General features: G+C 39.2%; 1 protein-coding gene across 2 annotated transcripts in view; it reads right to left on the bottom strand.

The window, feature by feature from the left end:
- Nucleotides 1-15,829, bottom strand: part of AP3B1 (adaptor related protein complex 3 subunit beta 1) — a 163,666-nt gene that overhangs the window by 29,985 nt on the left and 117,852 nt on the right. For both annotated transcript variants that reach the window (XM_075020944.1, XM_075020945.1), the window contains exon 23: nucleotides 1,232-1,463. In XM_075020944.1, coding sequence (XP_074877045.1) covers nucleotides 1,232-1,463 — 232 coding nt within the window. The remainder of the gene's footprint in view (nucleotides 1-1,231; nucleotides 1,464-15,829) is intronic.

Raw genomic sequence — 15,829 nt, 5'->3', positions numbered from 1 at the left:
TAACACAAAAATTACTAACTTTCCTAAAAGTAACTGTCTTGATCAAGTATGTATCATTATCAAAATACAAATGGTTCCAAAATTTTAACTCTGAAATAAACTGTAGCATTGTACAAGTACTTTTATAGCTATTTGCTGTAAATCTGTGTAGCCTTTTCAATGTTAAGAAGATAAGTATTTCAATAGCATACAGCAATTTAATACCAAAACATCTTTTTAAAAACTGAAAACAAAGAATACTCTTTACTTCACTGTTGTGCTTTAAGAACTTGTTTCTGTATTCTTCCAACATCATACAGATTCACATAATAAGGTAGCTCATTAAAGAAGTAATGTGTCTAAAGTACAGGAGCTTGTGTCAAAAAGGAGTGTGTCTATCCTTTCCATTTATATTATGAAATAGGGACACTTTTGTTCCTTCTGTCTATACCACAATGTCCTAAAACAAACAACTGCTGAGAAAAGAATGCAGGTTGTGTGCACAGGTACTACCCCTGAATAAAAGTTGCTACAATCTGTGTTCTTTCTCAGGTTTTCTACTCTTTTCCACTAACAAATTTAGCAAAACAGCATCCTATTCAGAAGGTAGAAAGTAAACCAATTTAGGTTAGGGCTGACTAGAGCATTGGTTTCTACCTAGTCTAAGAAGCCACACTTTGTGGAAGTATGGTAGATGCAAACTAGACTAAAACATATACTTCCACCTCACTGCCAAAAGCTCACAAGGGAAACAATGACAATACTCTGAGCCACCAAAATAAATATTACATCTACAAATGTTTTTTAAAGCTTGGAAAGAAAATAATTGTGAATACATAAATCAAAACCTCATTCTTAAGAGTAGCCCATTACAGCCATCCTGGACTAAGGCTGTAAGAGAAGCAAAATTTGTGGGGAGACAGAAAAACTTTATTGTATCAACTGGAACTGATATAATATAATTGATATTTGAACAAGCAGGTAGGCTTTCAAGCATGGAAGTTCTAATCTAAGGAGTTATTTTCAAAGTCAAATACAAGCAGTGGAAAGCTGAATGAAGTCTTTGTTAAAATCGGATTATCTAAGAAAAGACAGTAGCGTGAGAGTGTGTGTGTATGTATACAGACATATGTATATGTCTGTATACATACATATATATGAGTATATATATGACTATGCAAAACCACTTTCCTATATTTGAAATTTTGCAAAAGGTTAAGATTCTGTATTTTTAAAGATAGGACTGGATTACCTATTGGATTAAACTCATGCATCCTCATGCCTGGAGGCAATTTCTTCTCCTTGATGTGAATATTCTCTATCTTTTGATCAGTTGTATTTGTTACTGTCAGTTGCACAGATACCATACGATCACCAAAAATGCCTGGCTGTCTTGAGAAGTGATAATGAGCTGCTAATCCTTTTCCACTCATTCGATGAAGCAGTTCATGTGTTTTTGTTGGCACGGAGACTGGGGCAGCAACCTGTTAAGTACAAAACAACAGTTGGTGAATGTTGTGAGTGAAGAACAGATAAAATGACAATTAAATATTGCACTTTTCACTCAGCTAGAGTGCCTGCTTTCTAGTCGGAATTTTAGTGAACTAGAAACATGTAAGGACATATTCAAATGCATAAAAAAATTGCAGTAATAGATATCAGATAGTAAAGCCTAAAAATAACACTTCTGGTGCTGAGAAATAGCAGCTTTAACTTTGTTGTATTTGCCTCACTTTCCATTATAAATCTGTTTTCAATATTTTAACTCTACAGTTATCAACTAAATTATCAGAAGGTTTTTTTTTATGAGTTACAGTTAAAATAATTGTTTCCAAGAAGTCTCTTTCAATTCTATACCTCAGAACTCAAGGGTGACCCCAAGCCCACTATGTACTGTGAAAGTATGATGAAAACTTGTCCTCTCCTTCTCTTGTTAAAACCACAAAAAATGTTGCCTAACAATTACGCCAATCAAATACTAAAACCCCAGTTGTATGGAGCAGAAGCATGTTGCCAATTTTTTAACAGTCTTGCTGCAACAAGCAGTAAGAGAAATCCCAAAAATGTTTGGGTCCATTCTATCCTGAAGAAGTAGCTTGAGTGAAAGAAGTTCAGTGTGCAAACAAATTCCCAGAAGATACTGGAATATGCGGAAAACTGCAGAAAAGTGAATTTGAATTCTTTAAACAAGTTTTAAGGAAAGGCTAGGAAATTACATGAAAAGTAACACCACACAAACAGAATATGGAGGTTGAAAAAGCCAAATGCTCAGCAAAAAAATGCCATTTCTCTGGTCAATGCACTATGAGCTACTGTTAGATCTATTAGCTATCTGTTAGATATATCTGTTTATCTGTTTCCACGGATGAGAGTCCATCTTCTCTTGCCCTACCGATAGCCCTGAATGTGTAACTAAGTGAAAGAGAAAACTGCAAATAGCAGCATGTTCAAGACTCCAAGCAGCTAAGCAAGGAGAATGGGCTTTTATTTTGCCTTCCCTACAAAACTCTTACAGTTTGCTACATTTTCCTGAATGCCACAATTAACATTGAGGGGCTGATCTGAAGACTTGGTGAAAGCTTCCAGTAATAAGGGAAGCTGGTAAGAACTGGGATTTAAACCAACAAAATGTTACAGAAATGGGAGAGTATGTGGAAAACATAAGGCTGGAAAGAATCCTGTTGAAAAACTTCAGAAGTGAGAGAGCACATCACAAACTTGATCTTAATCTCCAAGCACCAGCTTCTGAACTGGAAAGGCAGGCTAGTAATATCCATCACCTTAAAGGAGTATCTGTAAAGATCAATTAATAAATGTTTAGAAGTGTGAGCACTACACTGACAAAAGCTGAAGAAAACTATATAAGGAACTGATTTGAGTGTGTATTCAGAGGTGGCTTTGGAAGGTGCATTAAGTTTCATACATATCATAATTGAATGAAGAATAATGAAGGAAAAAAGGCAGAAAGGCTTCCCATCCCCTCAAAACTCAACCACTAGTGGCTGGCTGGGCAGGGCCAGCTCGATTGGCAGATCCTCTAGTATTAACTAACCAGGTGGCTTTTACTACATATGTATCCCAATGTTTGAAAGTCTCACCCTGCATTGCTTTCAATGTAGTTTTTAGCAGTCCATTGTATTGTTCGATTTTCCCGGAGGCTGGTGTATGATAGGGGATATGATATACCCACTCAACGCCATGCTCTTTGGCACAGGTGTCTATGAGGTTGTTTTGGATATGAGTCCCGCTGTCTGACTCAGTTCTTTCTGGGGTCCCATGTCACCCTAAGACTTGGCTTTTCAAGGCCCAGGATAGAGTTCCGGGCAGTGGCATGGGGCACGGGATATGTTTCTAGCCATCTGCTGGTTGTTCCCACCATTGTAAGCGCATCGCTTGCCTTGGCATGTGTGTGGGAGTGCGATATAGTCAATCTGCCAGGCCTCCCCATATTTCTATTTCAGCCATCGCCCTCCATACCACAGGGGCTTTAACCACTTGGCTTGCTAAATTGCAGCACATGTTTCACATTCATGGATAACCTGTGCAATAGTGTCCATGGTCAAGTCCAACCCTTGATCATGAGCCCATCTAAATGCTGCATCTCTTCCCTGATGGCCTGAGGGATCATGGGCCCACTAAGCTATAACTAACTCACCCTTATGCTGCCAGTCCAGGTCCACCTGAGCCACTTCAATCTTAGCAGCCTGATCCACCTGCTGCTTGTTTTGATATTCTTCAGTGGCTCAACTCTTGAGTACATGAGCATCTATGTGATGTACTTTTACCACGAGCTTCTCTAGCCAAGTGGCAATATCTTGCCACAGTGCAACACGCCAGATGGGTTTGCCTCTACGCTGCCAGCTAATCTGCTTCCATTGCTGTAACCACCCCCACAGGGCATTTGCCACCATGCGTGAGTCAGTATAGAGATAGAGCACTGGCCACTTCTCTCTTTCAGCAATATTTAAAGCTAGCTGGATGGTTTCCACCTCTGCAAACTGGCTCAATTCACCTTCTCCTTCAGTGGTTTCTGTGATCTGTAGTACAGGACTCCATACAGCACCCTTTCACCTCCGATGTTTTTCCACAATGCGACAGGACCCATCAGGGCATATTATCTCTCATTTTCTGACAGTTTATTATACAGTGGGGCCTCTTCAGCACGTGTCACCTCCTCCTCTGGTGATATTCTGAAATCTTTGCCTTCTGGCCAGTCCATGATCAATTCCAAAATCCCTGGGTGACTGGGGTTTCCTATGCAAGCCCATTGTGTGATCAGCACAGCCCACTTACTCCACATGGCATCAGTTGCATGATGTGTAGGTAGGACCTTCCCTTTGACATCCAGCCCAGCACCGGCAGTCAGGGTGTTAAGAGGAGCTGTGTTTCAGTACCAACCACTTCTGAAGCAGCTCAAACTCCTTCCTATGCTGCCACTATCTCTTTTTCAGTTGGAGTATAGCGAGCCTCGGATCCTCTGTATCCCCAACTACAAAAGCCCAGGGGTCAGCCTTGGGTCTCCCCGGGTGCTTTCTGCCAGAGACTCCAGGTAGGGCCATTATCCCCAGCTCTGGTGTAGAGCACATTTTTAACATCTTGTCCTGCCCAGACTGGCCCAAGGGCTACTGCATGAACAATCTCCTGTTTAATTTGTTCAAAGGCTTGTCATTGTTCAGGGTCTCATTTAAAATTGTTCTTCTTCCAGGTCACTTAACAGAGAGGGCTTACAATCAGACTGTAATTTGGAATATGCTTCTCCAAAAACCCACAACACCTAAGAAAGCCTGTGTTTCCTTTTTATTAGTCTGTGGAGACATAGCTGTTATTTTGTTGATCACATCCATGAGGATCTGACGATGCCTGTCTTGCCATTTTATTGCTAAAAACTGGATCTTGGGTGCAGGTCCCTTGACCTTACCTTGGTTTATGGTGAAACTGGCTTTCAGGAAGATTTGGATTGCTTTTTTCCTTTTCTCAAAAACCTCTTCTGCTGTGTAGTCATATGTGTAGCATATGATGATGCCATCAATGTATTGCAGGTGTTCCAGCGCTTCACCCTGTTCAGTGCAGTCTGGATCTGTCCATGGCAAATGGTGGGGCTGTGTTTCCACCCCTGGGGCAGTCAATTCCAGGTGTACTGGACGCCCCTCCAAGTAAAAGCAAACTGTGACCAGTACTCTGCTACCAAAGGGATTGAGAAAAACACATTAGCAATATCAACTGTGGCATACCACTTGGCTGCCTTTGACTCCAGTTCATATTGAAGTTCTAACATATCCCATAGCAGCACTCAGCAGAGGCCTAACTTCATTCAGGCCATGATAGTCTACTGTTAGTCTCCAGCCTCTATTATATTTCCAGACTGGCAATATGGGACTATTAAAGGGTGAGTGAGGTTTGCTGATCACTCCTTGGCTCTCCAGTTGACAAATCAGCTTATGGGTGGGAATCAGGGAGTCTTGGTTGGTGTGATATTGCCGGTGGTGCACCATTGTGGTAGCAGTTGGCACCTGTTGTTCTTCGACCCTCAGCAACCCCACACTCGAAGGGTCCTCAGAGAGACTGGGCAAGGTGGACAGCTGTTCCATTTCCTCCGTCTCCAAGGCAGCTATACCAAAAGCCCAACGGTACCCCTTTGGGTCCTTGAAATACCCTCTCCTGAGGCAGTCCATGCTGAAGATGCAGAGGGCCTCTGGACCAGTCACAGTGGGGTGTTTATGCCACTCACTCCTACGTAGACTCACTTCAGCTTCCACCACAGTTACCTGCTAGGATCCCCCTGTCACACCACAAATACAGATGGGTTCTTCCCCTTTATAGCTTGATGGCGTTAGGGTACGTTGTGCACCAGTGTCCACTAGAGCCTTATACTCCTGTGGGTCTGATGTGCCAGGCCATTGAATCCACATCATCCAGTAGACCCGGTTGTCTCTTTCCTCCACCTGGCTGGAGGCAGGGCCCCTCTAATCCTGGCCACAGCATTCATTGCTTTTTGCAAACGTGTATCAGAAGTCCCTTCAAGAGGATCAGAAATGACATCAGCCCTTTTATAGCCTGTCATGGGAACTGCTCGCTGGCAACTGGAGCGGCAATTTTCCAGGAGGAATCCTCTTTTCCGATTGCTTTTTCTCACAACTCATGTACCCACGCATCTAGGGTTGAGGAAGGTTCTCCATCCCACTTCCTCATGTCCTCTCCATGGTCATGCAGGTAAAACCACAGGCTACCCCATTCTGTGTACCTTCTATTTCCTCTCTCTTGAGCAGAGGAATGCTTACTCCTAATAGCTGGGATGCGGGCCTGTACAAGTGGGGAGAAGGACATATCCACTTTGAATTGCTGGAACTCCCAGGACAGTTCCTCTACAGCTGAGACACAGGCCCGTAGGAAGGAAGAGAGACTTCCTTCCTATTGCCAGAGTTGGACAGCCACTTCATCCACCGTTTGTCCATAGCCTTCTTTCCAGGGCATTACTGGAAAAGAAATGGTTGTATGCCAACCATGTAAAGTTGGCATGCAACAGTGGTGTTAAAGAATTTTCAAACATGGGTTTCTCTAGGTTTGCTTTATTAACAACTCAGAGTTGGGCCATTCACTGTGGTGGTGGCCCAACTCTGAGTTGTTAATAAAGCAAACCTAGAGAAACCCACATCTGAAAATTCTTTAACAGTGGTGCACTTCATAGAAACTTCCACCACATGGGCTGTGTGCATTGGACTTCATCTGGATCTGTGGGTGACTGCTCATTTTCTGGATCATTGTAAATCACCTCCAGCATGGCTAATTCCCTCAGGTACTGGATAACTCTTTCCATGGTGGTCTGCTTGCCTAGGTGACATGTAATGTCTTCCTTGAAGGGGTATCTTTCCTTCACACCTGACAGAAGTTGCCTCCAGAGGTTGAGGACTTGTGGTTTTCTCCCAATCGCCTTGTCAATGCCCCCTTCCTTAGACAGGCATCCTATCTGCTTGGCTTCCCTACCTCCTAATTCCAAACTACTGACGCCATTATCCCAGCATCGGACCAGCCAGGAACAACGTGCTCACCTGGATGGTGGCCAAAATCTTTTTGCATATCACACAACTCACTCAGGGATAGAGATCGGGTGATTATTTCGGGTTCTGCCTCTTCCTCCTGTTCTTGTGATGACCCTGGTTCACCTTCATATCTCACTAAGCAAACTGATTTCTTTGTGTATTTCTTCTTCTGTATAGGGGTGACTGATACTGGCACAGGTTGGTTTTCTGGTTCAGCCGCAGTGCCTGTTGATCTGTGTTCCCTCCTTTCCCTCTGAGGGTGCTGCATAATATCAAGCAGTGTTTGGCAGAAACGGGTCAGGGCCCAGCACAGTGTGGTAAGTTGTGCCTCTTTGGAATAGTCACAGCATTTTCCTTTCAAATATTCTATCACTTTATCAGGGTCCTGTAGTTGTTTGGGAGTGAAGTTCCAAACTGTTGGAGGTGAGAAGTTCTCTGGATACCTGCCCATACTATCCCACATGCCATGCCACCCATGATTATCCAGTCTTGAGGAGGAACTCTGGGTGGTATTGTTAAAAAGCTTTTTTGTAGCCCTAAACAAGACCTGAAACACATTCAGGAGACATAGCGATTACAGCATGTTGGCTTGTGCATCCCAAGGATATTAAAAAATCTCAAAAGCTGTTGTAATTAGCCTGAAGGAGAAAGGGGAGGTGAATGAATGGGAGGAAGTATCCCCCTCCCGCCCCGTGACTTCCCCATAGATTGGGTGCGACTACCAATAAATTCCGATAGAAGGCACTTGAGGTATGGGAATGACATCAATGCTGCATACAAATACCAGCTTAACCTCATGACCAGTGATGCAATCACTTCATTAAGTTGACATTACCCAGTATAGCAAAATGATAATCCTGACCCCTCTCCCAGAAGTGATAAACATCGCTGCAGGCAATACATAGTGCATATAAGAACATACATAACGCCACCATGTGAACAAATGAACCAACATTGTGACCAGCAGCTATTTAACTAATATAAGAAATGTGTATAACAAACTTGATGTAACATGCTGTGGCCAGATGTGTCGTTATCTCAATCCTTCATGCCCCATGTTGGGTGCCCCAAAGGACTGTTGTGGTTTCAGCCCAGCTGGCAACAAAGCACCACGCAGCAGCTCGCTCACTCCTCCCTGCCCCCCCTCCCCCGGTAGGATGGGAAGGAGAATCAGAAAGGAGAAAGAAAAAAAATCAGAACCTTGTGGGTTGAGATAAGGACAGTTTACTGGAACAACACAAGGAGAGAAGTTACAACAACAATAATACTCATAAAAGAATATACAGAACGAGTGATGCACAGTGCAACTGCTCACCACCCAGAACCCAACACTCCACAGTTATATACTGAGCATGATGTCACACGGTATGGAATATCCCCTTGGCTAGCTCAGGTCAGCTGTCCCGGCTGTGGCCCCTCCCAGGTTCCTGTGAAAATTAACTCTATCCCAGCTGAACCCAGGACACCCCCGTTAAAACCATTTAAACCATTGATGAACTAACAAGTAAAACTTAAGTTTTAAGATGCAATTTAAATCTTATTTTTAAGTTTAAGCTTAGCCTTTAACTTTTAACATTTAAATCAATTTGAGCTGGACATGCATAATAGAAAAGTTATTTCATGAAATGGTTCACCCATTTTTCATTAACAAGCTTAGGAAGTATGTTTTATTCATGTTAAAACAAGTATTTTGAAGTACACTAGCTTCTCTGTGTTAACATATAGTGGTTTTATTAGCAATATTTATTAATAGGAATGAAAATATAAAAGGTTAGTAGTCAGAAGTCCAACATGTAGATACATATGCATACATACAGCAAAAATCCCTCACCATACTTAAATTGTAACACTGACTCAAATTTACTGAAACCTTCCTGTGATTTTTAGAGATTTTAATCTATGCCCCTTTCAGCATTACTGCTCATGTTTCAGTCATAATTTCAGTTGTGAGTCCATTCAATTTTATTTTCAATATCATAGTATACAGAGGAACAGACACGCAAAGGACGGTCAGAATAATGACATTATGTTTAAACCCTCTTCCTTCCTGTAGAACATTAATTTTCAGTTGCATTTAACGTGTCAGTACTAGAAATAAAATGTATATAAGCTGAACAAAGGAATTTAGTTCTGGAAAATGAGAATTCTCAAGCCCTCTACTTGCTACCAAGGGTTCTCAGCTGGCAAAGGTTGGTGTGACTGTAATGCAGTCTATTTAACAGTTGCATCAGTCTAGTAAACAGTTTTTTGTTTTAATTCTAAAATTTTTAATGCCTACAATTGCAATACTTGAAGAAACACATAGGGCTGATACCTGCAATCACTCTGGGGTTAAAATAATCCTCCACAGAGTTAATAGAACAAGAAGCATCTAGTAACCAGGAGATAATCCCCTACAAATCTTACACAGCATATGTTTAAATAATAGAAGTCGTTTGTGTACCTTTGGATGGTTTATGAAAATAACCAATCAATTCTGCAGACACAACATTATTTCTAAAGGAAATCTATGTGACTCATGATGCCTGCAGATACACAGAGACAAACCACACATATTTTACCAGTTTATTACAGTAAGCAAATAAGCGTGGAATGAGAGTGCACATAACTGTCTACTTAACGCTTACTGAAACATTTATAAGAGCTGTTATCTCCCTAATAACAGACAGACAGTGTGCAATTTTAGAGAGGAGAAAAGCTTCATATTTTTTAACACTTCACTAAAAAGTAACTGAAGAGTGTAAAATGAAAAATACTCTGTGCAGTTAGCTGGTAATGGACCATATTATCAACTCAAGTTAGATTTATAGGATACAAACTAGTCACTAATAGTTATTTTATGACATAGCGTGTCTGCTTTTTTTGGGTAAAGATTATTAAGATTAAACTTGCAAAACTTTTTTTTTTATACAGCTGTTTAGAATGACAGAAATAAAAAAATTAAAACACAGACTGTTCTCCCACACCATTTTGACTGCAAGCCACCAGGAATTAAAAGTCAGTGTATGGACTCCACAGTGATATTGTATGGGAACGCTGAATTGGTACATGTTAGACTGGCCCCCACACCAACTGCACATGTTGGAAGATGACCCATCACCCTAAAAAAAGCTGCAAATACTTTTAAACTACTTCTTATAAAACAATAAGGTCAACATTAGGATTTTGCCCCCACTCATTAACCACATAAAGGGAAAAGTGTAAGATCACTGACAGTAGTTTTGGCCTTCTTTATCACAAGAGAGCTCACTAGTTACAAACCACTGAATCCTCTGCACGTGAACATGCTTCTTTTTGCAAGCTCAGTAAGTCCTTAATAACTAAGTTTAAGTTAATACAAAAACCTATTTTCCATAATTATTTAAAATAAAAGCACGACAGGGTTTATTAAACCTACTACAGAAAACAGAGCTGGACAGACTTTCCTGAATGAAGTATTATTATTATTAAACACAAAATTATGTCTGTTGTCTTTCTTCTTTTGTATTTTTTCCTTAGCTAGTAACGCTGTAATAATAAACATAGATTAATTTTTGATCCTGATTCACAAATGTATGTATGTTTGGATAAAACATACATTATTGGAAAAAAATACTTGCTTCCAAGAATGATGATAATTATAGTTTTATTCTTCTAAATTACATTCTGTTAAAGCGGTGGACTGAATCATTTAATCTAAGCAGCCTTTCTACTGCCCTCCTATTGGCAATATCCATGACATAATCCAAGAATTACCTACTGAGCTGTGAGAGCTATATCCTCTCTTATACTCACTGTAAGGCTATGCTCCAGTAACTCCGCAACAGCTACGAGAAGGGCTATCACATAGCCTAGCTACATTTACATGATCTTTCAGCTGAGGCTATGAGAGCAACTTAACTATGATTTTATAGTATTAGGAGAAATATGGAAAACCAGGCAAACAAAGGAAAGATAACTACTGGCAGGAAACAGTATATTCATGATCTTTTGCTCCATTACCAGTTACATATTACTCATAGTCACAAGGCAATGTCTTCCTTATATAGCTCTTAAAAAATAAAGAATTAATAATTCATGAAAAGATATAATAAAAAGCAAACAAAGAATTGCAGAAGGAATGTCAGCATCCTACTCTGCATTATTTCAAGAGACTGTAGCAAATCCCAACATTAGAGCATACTTAAGTCATGCTAATATGGATTGCAAAACTAAGGACAGCATCCGTCTGATAGGGGGCAGGGAAACCAAGCAAGCAAGCAAGCAAGCAAGCTCATATTTTCTGCAGTCTAGAAAAGCAACTGGATACCAAGATTCAATTTGGGCTAATTTATCTAGACATACAGACACCTGAGGACATCATGTCGAATTCTGGAAAATACTTAAAATAACTTTCCATCAAAGGCACATTTAACTGCTGTGTATGTACTAAACACCTTCCAAAAGCCATGTCTGCTAGGAAGTCCTTCAATTTCTAATACATCCTAACTCCCTTCTTTTTGCATTGTCACCAACTTTTAGGCTCCACACTTCCCTAAATGATTAATATGTCAATGACTCTAATTGAAAATTAGCATATTAATGCTCATATCTTTAAACCAGTACTAGTTTCAGACAATTCCAGACATCAGAAAACGAGTTCCAAAAATTCTTACCGAATTTCAACATTGATAGAATACTTTTGTCTCTAAAAACTTGCAAGGAAAATAAAATCCAAAACCACCCAAATAACTCCCATTGATTTTTAAATCACACAGAGATGAATCTCAAACAAAAGAGCACTTTTATTATACTGCCCAGTCTGCCTGTGTAAGGCTGCCAAAATTAATCCTTTTCTCTGCCCTTTTTTAGTCCAATATTTGTATGATCTCAAATAGGTATAAATTCATCCTTTCAAAGAGTAGTGTGTTCACAGTTCTCTCAACCTGATAATCTAGAGATGATCAAAATCTTCCATGTTATTAAATTATCCCTTTTTCAATATTTTTATGTCCCTTAGATTTTTCTATGGTTCTTTTAAAATATAGCCAACTAGACAGATTTCCAGTAACTCTGTATCAGTAAAAAGTATTGCTCTTAGAGCATAAAAATGACTACATGATATAAAGGAACTAGAATCAGGCCTTAACCTGGAGTTCATGAACAGCAGAAAACTCTATTAATCCCATACCAGATTAATCAAGCACTTTTAAAACTGAGTGTGTACTTGTTTTGTATTTTACATGTAGCTGGGGGCGAGTGAGACAGATTGCATTGTGCATGTATAATAGACCTTTAAGCTTTATTAAGCTTATATATATAAGCTTAATTATATATATATAACCGGGCTTTTATAAGCTTACATATATTATAACAACACATGGTTTTGTTCAAGATTTGCCATCTTTGCCTTCTCCTTCTGCTGCGCATTATGAATAATCCAATGAAAATACCAGTGAAGTCTTTTAAAAAGCCACATAAGAAAGAATTTCAGTAGCAACAAAACGGGAATACTCCTATGATTAAGTCAGGGTTATTACACAAACATGAAGGAAAGGGATGGACTCAGTGTCATAATTAAATGCCACAAACCTTGGTATAAATTCAGACATGCACATTTTTCCCTATAGGGTACTCTGGGATCACCAGTGGACCATGAAAAGGGCTTAAACAGATACTATGGGAGAATCTTCTTTTAACTGCATTTGCAGAAAATTCCTATAACCAAGGGCTTAAACTCTATCCCAATCCAGGTTTCAACTTCTAAAAAAGTGACCAAATCAAATGGTGAAATTCATATCTGTGTATGGGAGACCAAGATTTACTATCATTTTGTCCTATGTACGCTTCTATGAAGCGAAAAGCGGACGGTCTGGTGGCTGATGCATGCGTGTGACTTTCATCAAGCAGCATGGTATTTTAAACTCCTTTGCAATAGTCATTAGGTGTTTCAAGGAAAAGGCATTCTCCCAATATACAAGCAAGTAATTTACTTCAATTTAGTGATTTGACCCTTTCACTGACCACCTAACTGGAAAGTCTGAGGATTATCTGAAGTAGTTTAACAGTTAGAAAAACAGAATAAGGTGGCAGCCTCACCTTGTGTCCTAATTATGAGTTTGAAATAGTGGATGCTGCTGAGAGGGATTAACACAGATTTTGGCATTGAGTCTAAATGACTTCAAAGAAGTTCCTACAAATAGTTTCTAATATAGTCTTTTGATTTTGACAAACAGCCAGTACTCTAGAGACCTCTAAAGTGAAAACATACTGAACCCTACTGGCTATAATGTATAATTTTACAGTTAGGGTTATACTATAACAACTCCTGAATATTGGTTTCTTCCAACAGAAGCACCTAGTTCAAACTTTCCCCCAGAAAAGGACCTCTTGTGTCAGTGTAAGTGTAATATAAGTTGAAACACTTACTACATAGTATTACCTACAAGCCAAAGTGAACTCAGCCTATAATATGCTATATTTGAAATCTAGCACAGATATTTATGAATGCTAAAATGTAAATTACATCTTTGCTGGCTTAATACAACTATATTTAAATCTTGTTCACTATATTTTTGTTGAAGAATGCAACATGTTATTTTGGCTTCTATCAGGATGATCTTAATGCACAGTAACCCACCGGCAAGGACAAAAATCCCAAATCAGCACTGAACTCACTGCACATATACATCTATATTAGCACTTCCTCAATGTGGGTGTAGAATCTCTGCATGTACAGGAATACATCTCTTATACATGATATTGATGTTCCAATTTTCCCCAAGTTTTATTTCATATTATGCATAATGTTTTAACCCGAAAAAATCCATATTCCTTAGTTTGTGAAAATTACAGTTGACCTAACTGAGACCGTTGCTAAAATACAGCTCTTCTGCGTTTTGTTTTTCTTAAGCTTCACTTTTTGGCCTTAAAAGGAAAGGCAAAAAAGAAAATCATCTGATACAGCTCATAGTCTGTTAAGAGACAAAGAAGTCTATTTATAACCAGTTACCTTCAGTTTCTTTGTTTAAATTCAGAAGCACACTTCTTTTTTCTGGACTTAGAAAAAAAATTTGTGGCATCAAATGACTTATTCAGCCTCCATGCGGACACTTCTTTTCATACTAGAGAAGAAATGCCACTCAATCCAATCCACACACACCTCAGAGTAATGTAAGCAACAACATGCACAGCATACTGCAAACAAAAAACCTCACCCCATGGTTATCTCTAATAAAGGCTGTACTGTACAGACACAGATCCTGAATGTAAGCATGCTGCTTTACGCAGTAGCTGCAGCCATGGTTAAGTCCCTCAGTTGACGACTGAAGGCAAATTAGGTAGGTAATCTTTTCTCATCTACTTTTGAAATTACCTTGGTACTAACTAACACAAAGTATTTCTGCTACTATTGTCTAAATCCTCCAAAGATTGTTAGTCAGCTGAGCACAAATGTAGCAGCAGGCAGACTGTGACAATGACCCTTTATGAAAACTTATTCCATTTTAAAGCAACCTTTAATACACAAATGTATTTAATAATAGTTGAAATTTATGATATATGTAGTAAGCATACTTCTAATGCTGCTCGTATTAGAAAGCCTCTTCAGTGGAAACGATAGAATGATTTTTGTACATATTTCATAAACACACTCTAAACTAATAATAGTAAAAAATTGTACACAAACCTTCTTTTACAGCCATGAATTCCTAAACTCCACTATATAATTAAAAGATCTATTTTACAGGTCTTACAAATATACCCTTCCCCAATTCTTCTGGCATCTTCAAATCAAGAACATAAGAGGCATAAGAGGACTGAAAACATTTCTACATGATTCTGGTGTGAGAAAACAGTGGCACACCACTTAACAATTTTTAAAAAAACAACCTTAACACAGGTTTGAAGGTGGGCAATGGAGAGTATCCCACCTTCTTGCAACTATTAGCAAGAACTTTTACAGTACATTAAAATACGTCTGTACTTATGTAATTTAAAAGCTTCCAAGTCACCTTACTTTGACAACTGCAATGTCCTTGCCTTTCACTTACTTTTTTTGTACTTCTAGCCTACAAGTCATGCACCAACATACCACTGGTCCATGGCAGGAATGATATGCCCTAACAGCAGTAACACCTCTCAACGAGTTACCCCATGCACAGCTTTTACTTTCAATGACAAAATATTTATTTTCCAAAAAAAGTTTTAAGTTACTCTTAGTATTTTGGAACAAATTCTCAATATTATAATTTGAATATCAGGTGTTTCATTCTATGTGATGATGACTCTTCATGTAAAAGTGACAAGATGGAGTCTTACATGCACAACCAAGACTTGGTTATTTACTTTTTCAAATATGCCAAGCTAAAAAAACCATCACTAACAAAGTTTCAGAAATCAAGACATTATGTTCGTTGTAAAGCATCTACTCCTATTTTCATCTATATTTAACAAGTATTTTATTTCATTGCCTACAGACCCTCAGGATGGTTAGACACACATGAAAACCTGTAGTTACACAGTTACAGGGCAAATTCTGATCCTGATCAGCAACGTATCTTCTGGTGAAATCTTGGGCTTCCCTTTATACTGCTCTGAAGTTCCGCTTTTTGTGCAATCCAACCTTCAGTTAAGTACAGAACAATCAAGAAAAAAGGTGAACAAAAGCAAGTTATGCCCATCATAACATCCTTACATGTGAAATATATGAAACACAAGCAGTGATTCATATACTTAGGTGAGCTTTGAGACCTCACCATCACTGTATATTGAAATTCATAAGCTGTCCCCCTCAGAGAGAAGGGGAGCTTCAGTAAGGAGTTTTCAGCAGATTCTCTATAAATTCTGAGCGAAGA

The sequence above is a fragment of the Buteo buteo genome, chromosome Z (genome assembly GCF_964188355.1).
Source record: "Buteo buteo chromosome Z, bButBut1.hap1.1, whole genome shotgun sequence".
NCBI lineage: Eukaryota > Metazoa > Chordata > Aves > Accipitriformes > Accipitridae > Buteo > Buteo buteo.
The sequence above is the reverse complement of the archived record's forward strand: the minus strand, read 5'-3'. Positions and strand labels throughout refer to the sequence as shown.